General features: G+C 37.9%; 1 protein-coding gene across 1 annotated transcript; it reads right to left on the reverse strand.

Moving 5' to 3' along the window:
- Nucleotides 1–420: 420 nt before the first annotated feature.
- Nucleotides 421–22833, reverse strand: slc15a4 (solute carrier family 15 member 4). The gene is made up of 9 exons (XM_067520025.1): nt 22695–22833; nt 21844–22474; nt 19914–20206; nt 19062–19203; nt 18838–18918; nt 16673–16859; nt 13445–13603; nt 9477–9635; nt 421–2240 (listed from the first exon to the last, which is right to left on the reverse strand). The coding sequence occupies exons 2-9, from the start codon at nt 22420–22422 to the stop codon at nt 2089–2091; spliced, it is 1752 nt and encodes a 583-aa protein (XP_067376126.1). The 5' UTR covers nt 22423–22474; nt 22695–22833; the 3' UTR covers nt 421–2088.
- Nucleotides 22834–22879: the final 46 nt, after the last annotated feature.

Consider the following 22879-nt stretch of genomic DNA (forward strand, 5'->3'; position numbering starts at 1 on the left):
CAACGGGAATGCAAAACGAGGCTTTACACTTCAATGTTTGTACCCTTTTTTCCTAACAGCCCGCCACAGGGTGTGTATTTTGTAATATAAATAATGTAGGCACTCTATGAGTTTGTGTTAGGAGCAACAAACTATAACCCTAATCATGGAAACATCATGGCAGGCTTTAAAGGCACAGTCTGTGATTCCAGTTTAAACAGGGTTAGCCATCAAAATGTTACTACACATTTGTTTAAAATAAGCAGCTAACAGCTATTCTTTGTTAAATTTTTCATTTATACTGTACTATTGACTTTAACAGGTTGTATGTGTAACAAGGAAAAATAAAACACCCTACAAAAGTAGGGAAAATCTTTTTTATAACCATTCTTAACTAAAGTCTGAACTACCTTTTCAAATCATGCTTTATTAATTGCACAGGCTGAAAATGATTTAATGTTTAATATACTTTAATGACCACAAATAATTCCACAACATAATTTTCCAGTTTTGCAGCAAAATAAATTTAAATCTTTTTAAGAAGACTGAGATGATAAAACATGTGTATATATATAAAAAAAATGCCATAAAACAAGGAAAACACATTTGTCTGACTAATTCAATGCAAACTCAAATCACTAACAGACATCAAATACTATCAGTAAGATAGCTCCCGTCTTCTATGAATTTACACCACAGGGTAAACACTCTTCTGAGCTCCCAAAGACAGTTTTAAATTTCCTAGGGAGTTATGTAACTCAACATTATTCCTCCATCCTGAGAGTTTTCTTGTTTTAAAACCTGTATGTTGTGCTCTACTGATTCTAACATTTCAAGACTATCCCTCTCTTTCTCTCTCTCTCTCTCTCGCACACTCACACACACACATCATACTCAACAATTAACAATACATAATTGAATGTGAATAAGATTGCGTATTGTCAACTGTTACCAATGAAGTTAACTAATAAGCACAGTGTAATAAATACAACAGAAACAAACATATTTTCATAGAATTTCTGGCAAAGCTGCAAAGCCATGATAACACTGATTCACATTTCTCAAAAAAAATACTGTGAAGCTATATGAAGATGAGGCGATGTCAGTATGAACAGGTTTGGTTTTTAATTTATATATATTAATTAATTCCATAAATATTTTAAGAGCTACACTCAAGGCTGAGTCTTAGTCTTAGATCTATTAATCTAGAGGTTAAATAATAATTAGTTTAATCAGTTGTTTGTTATTCAGATATATGGTTTTGCAGTTTGACCATGACAAATAAATCATGGAAGCTGTGGAGTATTTTTTAGCATGAAGAGGTATTATTCATGTAAGGTGTGATGATTGTAATCAGTATGGACTCACAGACAATGGGAGACAAATGTTGGATAGATCATTTCAGGATTAGATTTGAATATTACATTAATCAAACATAAATCTAAGTATGTTCATTTAGAATTTTGTCAAATAAACACCTTATTCTGAACATTAACAGCAATCTGCAATAACAGAACAAACATAAAAACACCCCCCTACATTAAAACTAATTTCCCATTCAGTTTAATTACAACTGTGGTGCTGTATAAGTATCTGCACTCAAGTACATTTAATGCACAAATTTAGTCAATTTCAGGAAGATACTTGAAAAATCATTTAAATGGACAGTTTGAATATACTGATGATGTATGAAAATACTTAGTATATTAGGAACTGTTAGGAAATAGAAAATAACTTAAAATTCTTTAGGATTTGAAAATTAGAAAATCTAACACCTCTTCTGAAGACAAAATGCAAATGATCAAAGAAAGTAAACACACAGGAGTGAGTACAGTCAAAATGTGCCACATTTCTGCTCCTATTTCTTTTGTTTCAGTGATGTAAAACCATTGTCAATATAAAAAAGGATAAAGGATTGAGAAGCTAAAACAAACATAAATAAGAACTATAGAGTCGTGACAGAATTAGATGTGAGGTAAACCAAACTTTTGTAGAATTTGATTGGTAAGTACCTACATTATTTGACAGGGTCTTTGGGCAGTGAGCAATATAATGACAGAAGAAGGCATCGTACATTATGGGGAAGGGGACCGACGACTAATCTTGAGGTCAGGAAGAGGCATGCCTCTGCCTTTGGCTTCCTGCTCTGCCCCTCTGCTTGTCGTACTTAACAGAGACAATAAGGAAGACCAGCAAGGTGAGGCCCTGGATCCCCGCTAGGAGGAAGAAGTAGTAGTGCAGAGAGCAGTCATTGATATTACCTACAAGAGAGAAAACAAGAACATTATTATAATGGCTTATGTACCCCCTTAGCTGAGACTCAAAACAGCAAGACTGGCATTCAGATGATGCTTAAAAAACTGTGAGCTGCATGGCAAAATGACAAATATGGAAATCTGAAGAACAAAAGACTCAGTCAAGTAATATTCATTGGGGGACAGCAGGAGGGTTTTTATCACAAAGTACTTCTGCATGTTTAAAAAATACCAAAGGCAAAGGTAAATGGCCACAAGCTCGCAACTGTGGCAGGTTGATGTGTTTTTACTAGACATGAAAGGCAGGCTTGAAGTGAGCATGGCAGCAAAACACGATTCTGTCAGGAATTAGGATTCACCAGGGATGGGGGGGGGGTTTACTCCTCACTTCAGCACTGTTAAACCTCTTGAAAGTGAAGATGGTTGACCCTGCACTTTACTGTTTTTACAGAATGGCAGCGATGATGTGGGACTGAAGTGTCAGAAATAACACAGCAATATGGGCCCTTAGCTGTGATTGGAGACGAAGAGTCTTTCATCTGTATTAAAGCATGGTTTGTTTCCTCATGGGAAGGGGATCTAATAAAAGGAAAAAACGGAGAAAGAATAAGGTGCTTCCACTATGATTTACAGGGACTGAAGTATAACCTCTGAAGAAGGGAGATGAAGACAAACACTGCTGAGCCGAGAATGACAGAACTAAGGACATGGAGTAAGTTTCAAACGTTACAAAAGTGCTACTTGTTGACAATCGCTCCCCTTTTTTTCCTGCTGGGTCTGGAAAATTTAACCAGTAGCCTTTAAACTGTGTTTGCACTTGCTGCAAAGTTGATTGAAGATCATTCAGCAACAAACCTCGGGAGAAAAGCTGTAAACAAATCCGGTTTTTGCATTGCTAGGGTTTTACATGAAGGGCAAAGCTGACAACAATACATATCCACTGCTGAAGTAAGGAAACAATTGGATTTGCATTAGAGCAGTTTTTGTCCTCTTGACCATGACAGGCAGATGCATTGACTTTGTATCCATGTAGCATAAAATGAGTCTCTTTACTACTTTTCTGGACATGAAGACATTTTCGGACGAACTGGCCTCTTAACCAGCTTTAAATGGAAGAAAGGACCCTTTTAAATATTTTTCTACAACATATCTTTACTTTATATAACAGTCTCGCTAGAAGGAATAGCTTCACCAGCAAACAGAAATACCTATAGCTTACATCTTACATTATCGTCAAATGAGTAAATATGAAGCCCCACAGTAATCTTCTGCCTTCTTCCGAAAGCTCCCATTAGGTTCTCCACGTGGAGCTGTCACACTGAATAAAGATCCAGAAAACGAGGAGCAGACCTGAATTTAATTAAATATGGGGAGGGGTTCTCAATTCAAACGCGGCCTATGCACATAGCAGGGGTTTTTGCAAGAAGTACAGTCTAATTACACCTGTCAGTTTAAAGTTCACAGCCCTCTGGGTCAAGATGGCGTTAAGACTAAAACAGACCTGATATTTTAGCCGTTTTACGTTATTTAATGCGTTCATGTTTTATGCTGTTATAGAGCTGAGAGGTGGAAGAAGCTGTTTTGACTGCCCCTTGATCCCATTTATTCTCCCACATAAAATGTCACTGTATGTGGCTAATAGCTGGAGCTCTTCTTTGGCTTGGAAAAGCATAAGGCATTTGTATTTTATTAAAATCTGCCACTACATAAAAATATCTGTCTCTTTGGAAAAATACATGAATATTTCATTGCAGGAATGAACTAGAAAGGTGTATTTAGGCAAGAAATCCCAGAGAGCATTTAATTTTTGTTTATCTATTACTAATGATTAACCTTTTGATGGTCTAAGGACAAATTTGTGCAAGTTTATCTAACTTCTGTGCACTCTCTCAAATACAGACTTGAAACTATTATTTAATCTTAATCAATTATAGCAAAATAGTCAATTATGTCTGCACTGAATTCATTGGCAACTTCCAACATTTGTTGATGTTGTCAACAAATGGACTGGACGGACGAACCAATACTGGGCACATTCCAACCTCCCTTTTTAAGTGGTTATATATATAGTTAGTTAAAAACATTTGCACTACTAAATAACTCCTACAAAAAATATTATAAAACATACTAATTATACCCTAGATATCAGAATAATGAATTTGAAAGTAATCCAAATACAGGCAGATTCAAGACATTCCCTACATTTATGTTTGAAACAAAGTTCAAACATCTCCAAATATACAGACATAAGAACGCTGTGCAGATGGTGATAAGCATGTGCCCCAATTATTATTTGGACAGCGCATATATGGGCAAGTACGAACTCCAAACTAACAAAAGTCGACATAGAGCCCTAAAATCTGAATGACAGCTGATCCAGCTAAGCCTCCATCATCGGAAACGAATGTCACTTCAAATGATGGTTCAGAGGAAAGGATGTGTCATTTCTCTAAAAACACATTTCTTCGTTTCCTCTCTTTGCACTTTTTCCTTCGCCTCTCCTCATGTCTTCAGTTAGATGGACTAAGAATGAAAGAAAAGATGCAACTGAGGAAAACATGGATGTACTTAAGGGAACTGAGAAGTACCCTTTGCTATCACAGGGTTTTAGATTACTGACCTTAATGCTTTCTACAAATGCAAGGGTTAATGAATCATACACAAGACCATGGAGAACACAGGCAAAATACTGGTCCTTTAGGAACAGTGTAACGAAGGGTTTTCTTACACACATATCTGCTCAGCGGTGATTGAAACAGTATTTCACACCTTAGTGAATGCTAGCTACCTCAGTGCTCTACACAAAAACTTTAAAGTTCTTAAACATGATTTAAAAGGTGTCATTTGCTGCTGATAAAAAAAGCAGGATTTACCCATTTGAAACAAGTGATATTAGTGCTTTGCATGATCGCTTGCGATCAGTAGAGCGGATCACATGGTGATATAGATTATCCTTCTCCCACTCTCACTGCCGTATGAATGCTCGCGTGGATAATTAGAAACTCAGAGGAATAAAGAAACACTACACAACACAGGACTGATTCTCTGTCAATGCTCTTTGCACTGGGCCATGTCTACAGCTTGAAAGCATTGAGACAGGAACAGAAACACAGCTGATGACTGAAGTTCTGCCAGAGCATTAATGACTTGATTGACAAATGTAAACGCAGACACTTTGACCCTCTTTGCAGCTTTGCAACTTACTTGGCTGTCATCTCAATCTGGTCAAATGTTTAAATTATAGGAAACAGATCAAAAACCAAAGCAGTGTCTGCATAATTCATGACCTGCAACACAATGTGCCTGACAGAAGAGTGTGAAAGGAAAAGGGAATTACAATGAGGGTGCTTGTATTTTCGATAATTCATTTTAACAGATAACCAAGAGCCAGCTGCTGCAGTCTTAATTATTAGAGCAGCATCACTTACAAAAAGCATGGAGCCAGCATATACATTATGTTAAGGGATGACTGGCTGAAAACAACAATATCCAGGGCTTTTAGTAAAATATTATATAAAAATGATGAATACGGAAATGGAAAATGGAAGTACAAGCTTTACAGCAACATAGTCACCACTCTCTGAGTTTGTTCTTGGGCATATATTGAATGTCAGCACAAAGGATATTATAAATCCTGATCTGTCAGTTTCCTGATTGAAATTATTACTTTTATGATCACTTAAAGGAAAAAGATTAAACAAAAATGCTACTACACAGACTAAACAAAACCCTTGTTCTCGCTCTCTCAAAACACCTCTTAACTAGCTCCCAAGGAATAAAACTACATTTTTTGGAACAGTAATGAAAATTGTGCAAGCTTTCAGTTTTGTAAGGTTCTCACTTTGATTTCTTTGTACATTAAGTTAGGCTCTACCTCCTTCTTTTAGCCTCCACCCCCCAGGGTCCACTTGGCTGCTAAGCACTTTCAAAAAATCTGGAAGGCTAATTACAGCAGCAGAAGACTAAACAAAGACTTGCTGTAAAAGACATTAATAAAGTCCATAAATATTTGAAACTTATTTTAAAGGCAAATTCTTAGTGTATAAAGGAATAATCCAAACCAATCAGATTAGAGCATTACGGAATGAGTACAGATGTCTCTGAGATTTCCACACTGAGCTCAGTGGAAATGTTTTACAGCTGAGTTAGTAAATGTCAAGATTTGATTTTACTGAATTCCCCAACGAGGGGCCCAGCCATCTAATATCTGAGCGATATAAACTTGTGGGACAGTTTACCTCAGGTGGTTTTGAGCAGATCATGTGAGTCCATTTAAAACGAGTCGATATCAATTAAATGTTTGAAAATGGATCAATTCATCCAGACCTTCAGTGCAATGACCCAACATTTTAATGCTTCAATGCATCCAATGCCATCCTCTGCTTGGAATGAAATCAGAGAGGGAATCGATGAATGTTTTGTTTCAGCTATAAATATAGTTATTTCTCTGCCTTTCCCCTGGCATGTAAAAAATGTTTTGTAACTGTCTGTAACATGCTAAACATTTTAAAGCGCACTCCATTGCATCTGACATGCCTAATACATGCACAAAATCTTTAATTTTAAAACTGAGCCCTTTCGGACAGAATAAGGTTCGTGTTAAATTTGCCATTTCGGACGTTAAAGACGTCCACTAAAACACTGACATTTCACTGATCGTGATCCAACACTTCATGAGCAGGATGTCCTGATGTCAGCTTGCTCTAAATGTCCTAGCACGTCCCAAACATCTGATATAAGATCTAGCAGGACTTGAGGACTGGTCAAAGAAAAGGCTATTTTCGGTCATGTGACCAAAGCGGCTTTCGGATACAGTACCATTTATTGCAAACATGAATCTAATTAAATGCAAAAAAACAAAAAGAAAGAAATTTTCTGGAAACACAAACCTCTTCCTGTGTAAAGGATAATATTAGTGGGGAGTCAATCTTTGACTCACTTGGCCTATGAGGTTAAAACAGATCCATGCAGTCTTTGACAGGAAAGGGAAGAGGGGAGTGATGTGCTGTGGGATTTGATGTTTGACACCAGATATGGCTAAAATTTGCAGATTGTTTCAATTATACATGTGGTCATTCAGCCACACATTACTGTACAGTATATGCAAGAGTCATTCACTTATGTACATTTTAAGATGTGACCAGCCAGTCCAAACCCCACAGGTTTAATAAAATCAAAGTCTAAAATAAACGGCAAATATTCACACTATTAGCACTTCAGGTGGCAAAAGAACAAACAGATTACTTAACACTAATTGGTTTTTCAACTAACTATTTCAGTACTAGTCTGTGTGAACTGTTCTTGTCAATGAAAAAGAGCTAAATAAGTAATGTGCTTGCTCTTATAGTGTCTCACGATGTTTAAATACCATAACAAAGAGTAGCCTTGATGGACTTTTCATGTGACATTTTACCTATACTTCATAACATTAGTTTAGAGAGCAGGAAAAGGTTGAGCTGCAGAACAACACAGAAGAGCTGAGCAACCACCAGTGGGATGCCAGGCTAGCAGTGCCTTCTCCATGTAATGCTCAAGGGACAGCTTTACTTAAGAGTAGCAGGGCTATGTAATCAGAATCCGGGCCTGTGATTAATGTTGCTCATCTGTCTTCAGGCCTGCAAAAGCCAGTACAACTCGGCACAGCTCACCCAAGATGCTGTTTACTGCACACCACTTTGCCCGCGGCCATGGAAATAAGCTGAATCCATTCCACCTAGAGAGCTGTGAGATGCGGAAGAACCAAACATCCAACAAACTGTCGAAAACAGACTCAAAAACATGGTTCCTGACTTTACTTAATGCTTTGTGGCACATGTCTTTTATCAGTGGCCAGGAGGCTATTTTGTTCCAATTCTGCAGCTCACCTTTCAAATGACTTGTTTTTAAAAGGCAAAAACCAGGCTTACAGGCAATCCAGCTCTAGTTTAACTGCCCCTAAAGTCAAGCCAGGCTGAGCAAAGGATGGATTTATGCAGCGTGCAAAGCATCTTCTAGTGCTAACATCATCAAAAGCGCCTCCCTACCTGTCGGCCCACTGTATTAATGAGCTATTAGGTATTTGTGGGTAAACAATTTACAGTGTTGGCTTATTTACAGCATGATTAGGGAAAAGTGCATCTGGTTTGGGAGCCTCCTCTCGCTAGGGAGCCCATCCATCTGCTGCCACTACCCTGCTATTCATTTTACCACTTGGACAGATTTACACAAACCTTTTGTCTTTAGTCTGACGTGTCTATTTATTATGGGGAACTCTTAAAACAAGAGCTCTGCATTGGGCGTTGACCCTTCTTGTCTGCATCTAATTTACAAACTATTTAAGTACATTTTTAAATCAGCACAAGCTGGGAACAATATTAAGGTATGTCAGAGCGAAAATAAATTTCAGTATTCTGAATCAATACCAACCATTCTATTAGAAGTCCATACATACAGTCAATGTGAAAGTCAATACTCCACTCGACTGGAGATAAACCAGCTGATTTGACTGTAATGCTCAATAGCCCTGAAAAACTGTATATGAAGATCCATCACCTGTGTGTTGGAGATAGTTGAAGAGAGCAGCATTTTTTTAAATGGGAACTGGGACACAGAGATCTTGTCTAAACTTCCTTTTTGTTTACATAAATCAAATGGATACTGATGAAAAACACATTCAAAAACACTTATGGTAATTACTAATTTCTTAGCAACATCATATCACACAGTTAAAGTTAACACAAAAGTTTGTAATGTTTTTTTGTAGATATGCTGCATAGCACAGTTTATTATGGAATGGTGTCATCAAAGCTGTGATATATATCTACAGAAGAGCCCTGGCAGCAGGTTTTTGAGCAAAGCCACATTGTGACACGAAAGGGTACTTTGCAAGAATCTATAGGACACAGTGTCTGACTGTGTCCTATAGATATAGATATGCACAACATCTGACTGGGATGGACTCTGGCACCCTGGGTTGATGGATTTTGAGCCACATCCTACAGACAAATAAGACTCCCAAATGTTCCACAGTGTAGCTTTAAGATGTACCAATAAACCAAAACAATAGGCTTAAACTCAACATAAAACACTACTGAATTGATAGGAACTGTTGAGGTATCAGTCTCTGTGGCTTCATTACTAAGATATACACAGTATTACAATCATTTGTTATTATACAAAAGCTTTAATTTGTCACCTTTCTACCTCCCCGTGGTATGCAATGTTAACAGTACAAACGCTTTTAAAGGCTACTGTATCTCTTACCAAAGTCTTTGTGGGACGACATCCAGCCAATGGCCTTGAGTGAGACAATAGCCAACAAACCATAGCCCACAAAAGAGCCAATCCCAGAGAAAAAGAAGAACAGCCCCATGATGGCACTCTGCATGGACTTGGGGGCTGCAGAGTAGGCAAACTCCAGGCCTGCAACAATGAGAGCAAACACACAGAAACACTTGTGTTGAATTTTTGCGAAATGTTTTCAGCTTGAACATAGTAATAGTTTGCATGTTGTAAAAGGTAGCTACTAAACCTGGAAGCCGGAGTCATTAATAGTTGGAATGAAGCTGGTATTTCCCTGATTTTGGGATATACACTATACTGTACATTAACACATTACTTATTATAAATGTTGGTCTGTCATGGTTAAACTAACAGGATAGCACTTCACCTTGGTAAAATATTAGTCTTTGTGTGTATAACATAATGGGTTTTATTGACAATCACTGTTTTCCTTTAAGTATATTGTATGCAAGACCAAAAGGCTTCTTCGGCAGGTGGTTGGCAGCTAATCTACCAAGGTGGCACTGGTTTGTGGTGCTATTGTTAGTTATCTACTCTGCTTAGTACCAGTCTCAAAAACAGTTTTTTTTTTTTGAAAACACATCACTCAATATTTACCGTGTCATGAAAGACAGAAAAGACTGAGAAAATGGGCAAGGGACCTGAGAGAAAGACAGATGAGGAGGGAAAAAACATCAAATCTGTGCCTTTTTTTGCCTACAGATCTGTCTGCCTGCAAGCTGACATTGATAATTTCATGGCACCTCAAACATGTGATTTTTCAAATGAGGCCCCATAGCTACATCTGCCAGAAAAGATTACGGAGCTGCAGTTAAATATGTTTGCCTTTTGAGACCTTCCTTGGAGGGGGACACTGCACAAATTAAAGAGACGAACAATTTCTTTGCAGATACCTGCACTTTTTGTGCATTAAAATAAGAAATAAAGTAGAAACATGGCAAACATAAGGTTATTACTGAGTGGAAACATGGCCTTTCTAGAAGTTCACCACAATAAGTTTGTTTATATCGTCTGCTAACCTTTTGATAGCAACAAACACTGGTCAATGCATATCACAGGGGACTGCAAAGGCTGGTGGGGATTCTTGAATACAGCTCTGCACAGCAAAGGGAGCAGTACAGATCAACGCTGCAATATTATCCCAAATGCAGCTTTTGTCTGAGTGTGACAACAACTTAAGATACAGTGACCCGCCCCCATACACACAGACACACGCACACGCAAATCAAACAGTGTGACCTTTTTCTCAAACAAAAGCCGGAATTATAGGAGAAAAAGGGAAAAAAGAAAGCACAGAATTCAAAATTCATACATAATTTTTTCTCCCGTCGGCATAGTTAGAGGGGTGGTTTTTCTTTCTCAAAAAACAACATTAGCCTTTAACATTTTCAAAAGTGAAATACATAATTAAAAATGCTGTAGGGAATCATTTTGCAGAAGTTTTTACATATTCTTATTGCCTACAAGCAGACAAACTTGGGTGATGTACAGTATGTGCAATGAATTGCCCACCGTCCTACAAGACTGAGGATTCCAGCGAGGAAATTTGATGGCACCGGAGGTTTCGAATAGATTTATTCAAACAGAAGAAGACTGGGGGAAATAGTCTTCTTTACCAGACATATGTCACAATTCTGTCAGCTAATGTTCCTTGAAATAAGCCCTGTGGGTCTGTACAGAGGGAGTGAGTAGCATAAGTTTATTTTAAGGATCCCTACAGATTTGTTATGTCTGGATTAAACTTTTACTGGGACCACGATACTGTAGTTCATTGCAAATTCCAGGCTTTTAAAGAGGGCTTATAAGAAGTCTGTTCGAGAGCTTTGTAGGAATTTCATTAAACAAATGTTAGTATCTATGGATTTTAAACTCAAAGATGACAAATGTTCATTCCCACAAAAACCCAGAATAGACCAAATCAGCTCATGATTCAATCCTTACTCTTAATATAGAAATAAGGCATGGGCTGTATGTAAAAGCTGACAACATGACCCAGAGTATTTGAAGAATGATTCAATTATGGCTAGAATCTGCAAGATAATTGCCATGGTCATGATTGTACAGAAAAAGACACAAAGTAACAAAAAGAAAACTGTAGATAAATAAAACACAATACCAGCAGCTTTCTATTGTGCATTAGAGTTTACTGTGGAATAAAAAAAATGGTCCAAGAGCTGCCAGACTGCAATGTTCAATGCATTTCTCACAAACACAAATTCTCTTCGTTTAATAAAAGAGAATATTATTGCTGTTGTTTTGATTCTTGTCTCAGATTTTGCAGCCATGATTTGATATAACATAAGAGCAATTTCTCACCTTGTCACATTATAGTATTACTGTGGCAATATGCCCTTACTTCTCATAGCTTTTAATAAAATGGCATTTCCTGTTTAGGTCAGGGCTCCCAAGAAATGAGATCCAGCTTCTTACCAAACAGTTTCTAGTAGATACTTAGAAAGTATCACAAAGAAATTTATGGCTGTCAGTTCCAGCATAAACTATTTTGACCTGCTTTGATTCAGGGCTTTTCTTTTTAATCATTTGTGGGAGAAGAACAAGAAAGGGGTTTCTCTAAAGAAAGCATAGCCTGCTAAATGTTCACAAAAAGATTATGGGTGGCCATGTGTCTCAAATAGATATTTACTGGAATTATTTGTCTGAGCAGAAACACTAATAGAGCTGTGAATTTAAATCAGCTTTCAAGTCATCATATTCACAAATCTTGCAATACTCACAAACACTGCTTAGTAATGTTTCCTGAAATACTATTTTAGGAAAACTATTCTTCCTATTGTCACACATCACAAAAAATCTCAGCAATTAAGGTGGCTTTAAAGATGAGGGAAAAAAAATGAAAAGATGAAGAGTTATTACAAAGCTCAGGACTCAGGAAGTTAATTTACCCAAGTCAGACTTCCTGGTGGTTTCCAGTCATGCGAGATATCTTTGGCCACCACCCCGGTACCGCAGTGGAGGTTACACAAATTTATTTTGTGCTCTACAGTGAGAGATTTGTCAAACTGATGACTTTTTTTTTTACACCCTTTACCCCATGGAACCTATATACAGTATCTGGCTGCATTTGGTCATTGTGGGTAATGCTGCCTGACCAATTTATGGAATTACTGCAGATTACTAGAGTTTTGCTTCAATGTGACAAAGCACTTCGATTTTTCTGCGATTTAAATCACTAAATTAACTAAAAGCAAACATTTAGATTTGTGGATTTTATTACAGCTCAAGTGAGACTGTATGTAGTGGAGGGGCTAGGGGATACAGTATTATGTACCATTTCTGCTACTATGCTAGTACATTAGAATTTATAGTGGTAAATTTCAACATGCTGGTTGAGTGAACACAGAGGTGAAAAGATTATGTTATGATGGTAACTGTGGTGACAAAATTAGTAAAACCTCAGGGTGGTACAGCATAGGCAAGTAGACATTTATCCATCTTATCTATGTGTTCGGATAACAAGCAGATGAAGAGTGCTAACGGGAGGCCGGTCACTGGCTGGAACAAAACAACAGTTTCATTGTTTTTCAAAAGGTTGCTTTAACCACACCTTATTTATAAATGGCCCAGTTCTTAACAATGTCTTGCAGGGCTGTGAGAAAATCAGGATAATCAATTATCGATCAGCATCTTGGGTTATTTACTTTGGACTACAAGCCACAAACACATTAAGCTCAGCAGTATGGCAATGAATCAAACAAACTGCTCAAAAAGGTTTAGCACATTAGTCTTCATTGCATTCTGCTTAGCAGAATGGGCACTATGTCTTTCAGCCCACAAGCCATCCACAGTAGTTTAGTATGACGCATACTGTATTTTACTTTTTGTCCTAATCCTCATGTGTAACTGACTACAGTGCTAAATCAGAACTTGTAAAAGCTGCAAATTCAACTGGAGATTTAAAGAAACTGTACCTGCGATGCTGGCAAAGATTTCGCTGATTCCTATCAGCACATATTGTGGCACTTGCCACCATATGGGTAAATCTGCAGCGTAGTAGATAACGTTGCCAAGCACCTGGTCAATGGTACCATTTGATTTGACAATCTCCAGGCGTTTGGTCTCCAGAATACCTAAGGGGATGGACAACGAACATAAAGAAGAAAAACAGTTAGCTGAGGGTCAATGAAAAGGGCAAAGCATTGTCTTAAAACTACACATATATATTTACAAGTTGTAATTCTACAACATAAGTACAGACATTACATTGTATGTATCTGGAGGCCTATTTATTTCAGCAACACTCAGTAAAGTATTTGTCACTCTAAAGTCCATCAACAAACTGCTAAAACACTGCCAGAATTAGAGGATTCAGTGACAGTTCATTAAAGATTTAGCTAGTTTTAAGGCTACCCTATCACTTCATTAGATCGCATCTAAATGCTTTCATATTATGGCAGTTGGTAATGAAAGTGCAGACAGTTCAATAATAGGAGCAAAGCAGTTGTCATCCATGACTGCCGCCTTGTAAAAGAATTTATTTCATAGCTATTATCATGTAACCAGTGGGTATTTTCAGATATCACCCAGAGACACCCTCCTATCATAACTACACTTAATGCTTTATTTGAGAGGAGTTGTAGCCCTAGTATTCCAGCTATCCTATAATAGCGCCAGTCTATCTCTGGTAGTGTGGTCACTGGGCTGCCTAGAATCTCACACTATAAACACATATACCTACTCTTTTCCTTTTACTAAACATCACACATCAAATTGACCAGCGTGATCTTTGATAATTAATTATTTGTCATTAATTACAAAGAGAGAGAGAGAGAGAGAGCGAGACACACACACACACACACACACACACACACACACAGGGAGACCGAGAGAGTAATACAGAGAGGAGAGACAAACATACTAAAAGAGCCTCTCATCAAAATGTAAGCAAATCTTTTCAGTTCTGGCTCCAGCATATGTCTGGGACACACATGAAAATGGGTCTTCAGCTGTTCCTTTTTACTGCATGGGAGTTTCACATGTCCTCATGAAATGCGTGTCAGCTTGTACAACAAAATGCTATGAAAATATTGTTGCAATAATGTCATGACAAATTCCTTGCACGTGGTGATGAAAGGGATTTCTAACTCTGAAGAGCAGTGGTGTAGCACAAAGAGACAGGCTGACAATGCAATGTGTTATACTGGCTATTATCTGGCCAAAAGATGCCACACTTGGTCACACCTATCAGACTGGAAGTCTCTAAGCAGCATGATTTCAGTCAGTGGACAGATGCAGATGAGCACCAAGGACAGAGAAATCCAGCTGAGGCAAATACAGATGGAAATGCAATAACAGTGTAAAGCAGCTCCCAGGAGTCAGTGTGCATAACTGAAGAATTCTGAAAAAGGAAATGCTAGAGATAAACAACGCAAGCTCAGCATATTATTCTTGGGTAAAGTGCTGTCAATAAAATGCAGATACAATATCATTAATACTTTATCCTAGGAACTTTGAAAGTAAATTACTGTACTGCCTGGATTCACTCATCTGATACATTTCCTAAAATCCAGGTCAAATCTGAGTTTCAAAATAGTGCAGTGGTGTATTCACCTGTATTCTGTGACCAATGGCCACACCGCTGCACCATCGTAAACCCTTTCTCTCCACTCGCAGGACTCAAAATTGCTTTCTGCAATATTCAGAATTTATTTTGCTCGCATTCAAATGCAAGGACTGCACTTCCTTTCAAGATGCCAAATGGAAAAGTAAATACCTGAATAGCTTTTGAAACTCAGAAATGAACATGTTTGAGCACCTTTCCTTCTAGGAATGCTCATGTCCTCTGAAAAGCAAATATTACTTTAAACCGAAAAGTAGACCCATTAGATCTGGTTAATAGACCATTTACTACATCTTGCTGATTGAAGAAAGGATGTTTTTTGATGGGCCAAGTCAGGCTTTAATAACTCAGACTAAACCATCTAAAAACTCTTCCTCAACAAACTTTCTCATCTCTTTTTCACTATGTTCATTTTAAGTAAGCCAAAAAGTCCCCTGTCTCTTCCTCTTCCTCATAAAACACATATACACTACACAGAAGTTTACATGAAGAATATTTCCTTTAATCTCTAGATCACACATTCAGTCTTTAAATACTACTCACATACAATGATAAGGGGCTCTTTTAGTATGTGAGCTTTTGTCATACTGCATGAGACATAAATTGATCATGATTTGCCTTTTGTGTGTTGGCTATTAACTTGTTGTCTATGTGGACTTTAATATACTGATCTGTTTAACTGCCAGTAAAAGAGGCAATACGTGTGTCTGTCATGTCAACGACATATGATCTTATTGACAGCTGCAAGTGGATACCAGTAGCACTAGTAAACCCAAAGTAAACCAAAGGCTGGGTTGCACAAGAGATTTATCTTTGTGAAAAATTGTATGAACCAAATAACAATTCTCATTACATTTATTTCAGTCAATATTTGACAATCAAATTGGCAGTAAGTTTTAAGTTGACCATTTAATATCTAAGTGATTATTACAGAACATGTTCATATTCTATGTGGTGGATGTACTGTGCATCTAAAAAAGGTGAACGAACAGTGAACAAAAAAAATAAAATGTTCAATGATTTTCATGAGTGTTACCAATCTATTTTCTTCCAGACTCCAGCCTTGTTCCTCTCAGAACATTAATGCTTGCGTGTTACTATGCGGCTAAATTGTGCTGACATGCCTGGCTGAGACTACATTTCCAAAATAATCCACAGACGTGAGGTGAGTGCGACTGATCAGTGCCAGCACCTGCTCCGTACCAGACAAGAAATAAACCCAGAAACTTTAGGGCAGTTTTCTTCTTTGCCAGGTGGAAACCCATGTTTAGATACAGGGGTATCTAATAAATCTGTGACAGACCATCGGCTGAGTCCAACAAAAAACACAATAAATAAATGATCAAAAATCTCCTCCATATAGTAGCTCCTCCATATAGTAGTAGTTGTTGAGAAACTGAAATAGTACTCTTTCTTCTAATTAAAAATAGGAAATAATGTAGATGTGCCAGTACAGACTCAGTGATCATTGTCTTGAATGTACTGATTAAGCATGGCATTTGCTACATGAAGTGCAAACCTGTTTTTTTTCTGCCCTACTTATGTGACAGTCCAGAGAGGACAGGTGTAGTGCACTCACCTGCTGCCACTGCTGAGCACATCACAAAGAACATTCCCACAGCAATCCTCTTCAGAGAAGAGGGCAGCAGGCCGTGGCGTTTCAGAATGGGGTCCACAACTTTGTCCTTAAGGGGAATCAGCATAAGAATGAGCACTGCATCAAACATGGTGAGCCAGGCGGCTGGGAAATGGAACGTCATCTGCATCTGTGGGGATCCAAAGGAGCAAGATTAGTTAAAACTTTGCAAAATAATTAAAAATACTGAGAATATCTGGGCATTCCATCGTGGTTTAGTAAGTGTTTGTGTGCATTTATGTGTGCCTGTGTATAAATGTTTGTACTTTGAGTTTGATATTGCTGTGGCACCCCCAGGTGGTCAAAACCAAAATAATGAAAAGACATATTTAATTCACAGTAAAGATGCAAAGTGTCATCTAGAATTATTTTTGGTAGTGGTACTGTATCATTGCCACTAATAGTAGTAGTAGACATAGCATTAGTAGTTTATTTACATTGTTTTTACATGCTTTTCAATTAAAGAGGTATATGTGACATACAGTACTGTCAATCCAAAATAAAGCTTTTTAGCACAACAATATATATTGTATTACCATAAATGTAATCTAGAATAGGAATAGGAATAACTACACTAAGCAAAAGAGTGGAGGACCTATAAATGAGGATGAGAAGATCCTTTGTTAGCATACAGTACACAGTATCAAAGTAAGTTCAGGCAATTTCTCGCTGAATAAGAAATGAAAGACTGCAAAATGCGAGGGATGTTTGCCATCTGAGCTCCTGATGCGGCTCTGGTTTAAGACTTCTGATAGGATCATTTATTCTCAAATTGAATTTCCATTTCTTGGAGTACCTGCTGGAAATCTGTTCACAGCTCCACAGAGAGTGTTTTCCTCGCTTGTTTGTGCATTATAATATTGGGAATGATAGAAAGTTCAAAGGAAGCATGGCATGAATGACAGAGGTTTCTCAGCAGACCTGGGTTTCAATTGGTCACGATGTTCTGTTTCTTTTGCTTCCCATAATGAACAAACATACATACTGTAAAAACACACACACACACAGCTTTAACACTGTTAGTATAGATCATCTAAATTCTCCACCTACTTATTGTTAAAAACAAATAATAATAGATAAAGGCACAAATTTTTTTACAAAATGTAATTCAAACCAATGCTAATGTATTAACAAACGTACTGTAGGCAACATTAACACAGTGCTTTCAAAGACCTAGTCTAATCATAAGTAATTATCTCATCGGGCTTTGTCTCGATACCCAGTTATTATTATTAGTGTAGCCTGTGTTTTCTTTAAGTATTTTTTCAGCTTAGCCACAGAAATGTGTCAGGTGAGGTTAGGAAACACATCGCAGAAGCATCTAATCTCACTTCCCTTTTGATGTTGAGCAGTGTTAAGGTTGGTAGCTGAAAAGGCTTAGTTCCGTTTTTGATCCCCGATGAAAAGTATGTAGATAATAAAGATAAAAAGCCAATACAGGTCTTAATCACAGTCTGATGAGGTAAAGTGTGAGTAAACTAAATTGTGTTGCACATTTTTACAGTGGTACAAGTCTCAGGGAAAGTTATTGTAAAACAAAACACTGTATAAGTGCCTTTTGCACAACACTAACTTTGTGTTTCACTTCACATTTCCATGAAGTCAGTACACTTCATTATCACCTTCAGCATGCCTGTTCAAAAAGCACAACACCTGTGCGTTACAGGCTACAGTATAACTTTTAGTCTATTCCACTTCCAATACTTTTAAAGGTTAAATTTTTTTGAACAGCTGTGCATCGTGTGGACTCAATGAGTGGATTTCAGTCATCCATTAATGAACATTAGTGTTGAAGCCCTGTTGTGGCGAGATACAATCACAGCCATGTTGCTAATCTGCAAGGTATCAGTCTGTGAAAAAAACCTTCTGAAATAATCCATGGGCAAGGCTTTTTGCCACCTCTAGCCTCTAACCACACTGGCTCCTTTAATTTCAGCAGTTAAAATCTTAGTTCAAACCTATTTATATTGGGGCAGGTAAACAAGTTGATTAACGCTACATGCAAGTAAATCAAAATATCAAACCAACAATGTGACTACAACACTACATTTTATATTACACACAAAAAAATAGGTATTTGGACAGAGAGTGTCTCCACTTTAGGTTACCTGGTGGGGGTCAACAGTATTGTTTGAGGGAGCATCAGGTATCCTCAAATGGAGGCTCTGCAGGACGTATGTTGTCTGCATCTGCATGACAATAAAGAGATTAGAGTCACAGCATAAAGTAATTTTCCTTGCTCTCCAGAAATCTTACCTTCATTCAGTAAATTCCATCCTAATAATTATGTTGTGTGAGACAATATAATTCTACTTAAATTGTTTAGTCCTACCTGGAAATACACAGTCCAGTAGGGAATAAGGGCAAGGAAAACTGGGAGGATTTTCATCAGGGCTTTCACTTCATCTACTTTCTCCTCTGGAAATTTTCCTCCATAAGTTACTTTGGCAGTGTCAAGTAATGTTGGTTTGTTGCTTTATAGGCATTGAAAAGAGAAGGAATCTTTAAAACACCATTTAAAATGCCAGTATAATGAACACATACATAAATAAATCAGAACTATACAAAAAAAAATGTTCTCCCATCTTGAAACGGCAAACTACTTTATGAACATCTTACCCTGAAATAACAGCACTTCTAGAGATAGGAAAGAACTTTATTCTAAATCCTATAATCCCCATCTCTGGAGAAAATGCCTTAATAAGGAGTTCTTGAAAGGCTGCAGGACTGCCCAACTTAAAATTTTCAATGTCAAGTTTTTGACCCGATTATGCTTCTTTGGTTCAAAGTTAAGTAACAGCCCTTCAGAATAACTTTTCACTACAGGGAACAATGATGAAGTCCTGGGCCATTTGGGAAAAAAGAATTATACAAGGGGATCAAAGGAGGTTTTAACATAATGGTCTACCAACAACACCTTTCTGTATTATCCCATTGGTTCAAAGTCACCATCCCACTTAACTCCCAGCTTGCACAAAAATAATACATACATTGTTAAAAGAGCCTCTCCAATGCACATGATCAATGCTTTGTTACGCCAGTTATTGCAGGCCTCTGGTTTGTCATTCCATGCATTAATACCACTTTTATTGCCTAACAATACATTTTTTTGCATTTTTCAGTTTACTCAGTTCATGTAGTAAACCTTAAATTGACTGACACACAGATCTGGCATGCCACTCACCGGAGCAGGTTAGGTTCCCTCGGTTTTTTGGAACAGCAGGCAAAGCTCAGGATCTTGAACATATCTGTGAAGGCACTGCCATCGGCAGGCTTGGTGACGAACACAGTTCGACCCAGAAGAAAAACCAGGAAGGAGACCCCAAGGCACACTGTTGGAATGATGTAGCCAACCTCAAAGCTAATGTTTTGCTGGATGTAAGCCACACCTCCCAGTGACAGAATGGCTCCTAAGTTGATGCACCAGTAGAACCAGTTGAAGAATCTACGTGTGGCCTCTGGTCCTTTGTCCTTTACCTGACATTACATATAAATCAACCATGTCATTGTAAATCTGTCACACATTCACGAATATTGGTTAAAACAAATAATAATTTAGCCATCTAATATAAAGGTCCTTAAACTCTGAATATTGTTATACGTATGTTGCATCATACAAATTTGATCAATATAGCAGCACTGGTCAACTATAAAAGCGTGATCATCAGCACTTCAACATTACAGTTTTCAAAACCACATGATAGCAGTACAAAGACAAAAAGAAAGGGTGGTGAGGGCTGGATTACTTAGCAGAGTGATAACCACATAAACAGCAACTTCGTTTTTATTCTGCTTACCAAGGCTTTGGGCACCCTTTCAGAATTAGCTATGATAGAAACAACCATTAGCTTAACATACAAGCACTATAAATTCAACTGAATGCCCATGTAAACGAATAATACTATTCTCATAATGGCATGGAGCCATTCCACATGCAGATTCTATCACTGTGTGATGAAGTGGATATGCCTTTATATATGAGTACCAAAGATGCAGCGGTAAGGTTACAATTAAGTACTGGGGGGATAAAGTCAGAACATTCACAAGCTGAAGCTGAGCATACATCTTCTGAGGTTTCTCTGTGCAGTTGTGCAGACTCAGTTAAAGAATGAATCACTTGATTGTCATGTGTTTCCAACTACTGTGCAAGAACATTTAAAACAATACACAGAGTGTACTTCTCTTTTGTTGCTCCAACATTTATTTTTGACACAAAATCAATCACAGTAAGTGGTTATTTTCCCTCCAGCCTTTACTTGTGCCAGGACAAGACAAACATTTAATTTCTGGTTTCGATGTTGACTCTCCATCAAATGCAGAATATGATTGGAAAATATCTGAGACCTGCTTTTATTTCATGTCTCAACTTTAAGATCTATGCATCAATAGTTGCCTACACAAATACATTAGCAGCCTTGGTAAAACTGTAACTTGCTTGAATACTATGTACATGTGTCTGTGATTCAGTTTTGTTTACCTCAAACGCATAGATCTTGCTTGATGTTGTGTATTATGTATTTGAACAGGATCAAAGGGAGCACTGACAGAAATGTGAAAATCCTGTAATGAATGTTGAGGGCTCAAGAGCTAATGACATTTACTGTGCCAGCTACCTTTGAAAAGTTTATCCACTCCTGGTTTGATTATTTTCAAAAACAATGACCCCATTGAATAACTTTCATTTCTGTGACTGCTTAATGTAGAGGGCTTTTTGGGTAATCTAACACTTTGTCATAGAACAAACAGTTGTGCTATGTTTCACTTCTTATTACCAGAAAAAGAAATTAATTTTTGCCAGTGTGGTTACAGAAAGGCAAAGAGTTTGTCATTTACACTTCTTCATGATCCAAAATATTAGCTTTACAAAAACTACGGGTCTATGGCTGTGGTAATCAGGGTCATGCAAACTCTAAGTAAACTGTCAGGGTAAAACTGAAATCCTACCACGTCAGACCTCCATGCTATCACACTGCATACCCAGTGGCACACAGGGGGATGTAGGAAATCAAATATTATTCAAAGCTCTTCTACGTGATATACTCTATGTATCCATGTCAGCATTGCTTACTTGATACATTTGAGATATGAGAATATTAACACATTTCATACTTTACCTGATCTGCCCCAAAAGGGGTGATGTTTGACTTCACACTGCCCACACCTAATGCAATCAAAAAAAGTCCTGTGTAGACTACGGGACCACAATATGGGGCACGGATGGGACAGGTTACATTGCTTGGCGGGGTAATGTTTGTGCTCAGACACTCAGCAGGTTGCACAGGAAACGCCATCTCCTCTCCGCATAGGTGTATCCTGGTATCATCATTTGAAATGAAAGGGAAAAACAGCATGCCAATAAAATACAGGATCAAACTCGAAACAATTGTCCAGAACTTCCCAAGATATGCATCCGCCAACCAGCCTCCAAATGGTGAAATCAGATAAGTAACTCCCATGAAGATCAGAGGTGCCTGGCTGGCCTGGGTGCCCTGCCAATAAAAGGGACTAGTGTTGAGGAAAAGGACTAGATTGGATGTGATGCCGTAGAATGCTATCCTTTCCAATGATTCAGCCAGCAGGACGGCTGCACATGCGAGTCTCCTTCCCTTGAAAACTGATGGTCGTGAATCTCTGCTACTAGAGATTGAGTCCAAAAGAGGGGAGCTCTCACTGGCATCCCTGCTGTCAGCCATTCTCAACAAACTTAACGGCTAAAGTTCCTTCTTTGCAAGTAACAGTACAAACCTAAAAAAAGAAAACAAAGATGTTAAAAGTTGTCTTATTTCAACGTTGTCATCACTTTATTCAAAGAGAAAATTATTAGCTGTCCTAAATTTATAACATATGACTTGTGTAATGACTGCCTCCTTCCTCATCTTATGTAAAACAAGAACTTTACTAGTATAAACCTTATAAGCTAGCCTTAGCACCTCGACAGCTTTGTGAGGGTTAGGAGTTACATTACCTTTAATGACTGAAACAGTGGTCCTCGGTTAATTCCATTAACCTAGATAATGTTCACCGCTCAAATACTTGCCGTGTCTCCTTTTAAAACAAGACTTAGTTAAAGGAGAACTGGAAGTCAACAAAAAAAAAACAGTGTCACGGTACTACCGCGTGACACTCAGAGAAAGTGCCACTCTTAGGTTA

The sequence above is a fragment of the Channa argus genome, chromosome 11 (assembly GCF_033026475.1).
Source record: "Channa argus isolate prfri chromosome 11, Channa argus male v1.0, whole genome shotgun sequence".
NCBI lineage: Eukaryota > Metazoa > Chordata > Actinopteri > Anabantiformes > Channidae > Channa > Channa argus.

What these genes read in the sequence shown, in the direction of transcription:
- slc15a4 (XM_067520025.1), bottom strand. Translation starts at nt 22,422, where the DNA reads ATGGCTGACAGCAGGGATGCCAGTGAGAGCTCCCCTCTTTTGGACTCA. An exon ending in AGGGAACCTAACCTGCTCCG is followed by an intron (nt 19,204 to 19,913) that starts GTGAGTGGCATG and finishes ATGCCTATAAAG; the next exon opens with CAACAAACCAACATTACTTG. An exon ending in GTCGTCCCACAAAGACTTTG is followed by an intron (nt 2,241 to 9,476) that starts GTAAGAGATACA and finishes TCTCTCTTGTAG; the next exon opens with GTAATATCAATGACTGCTCT.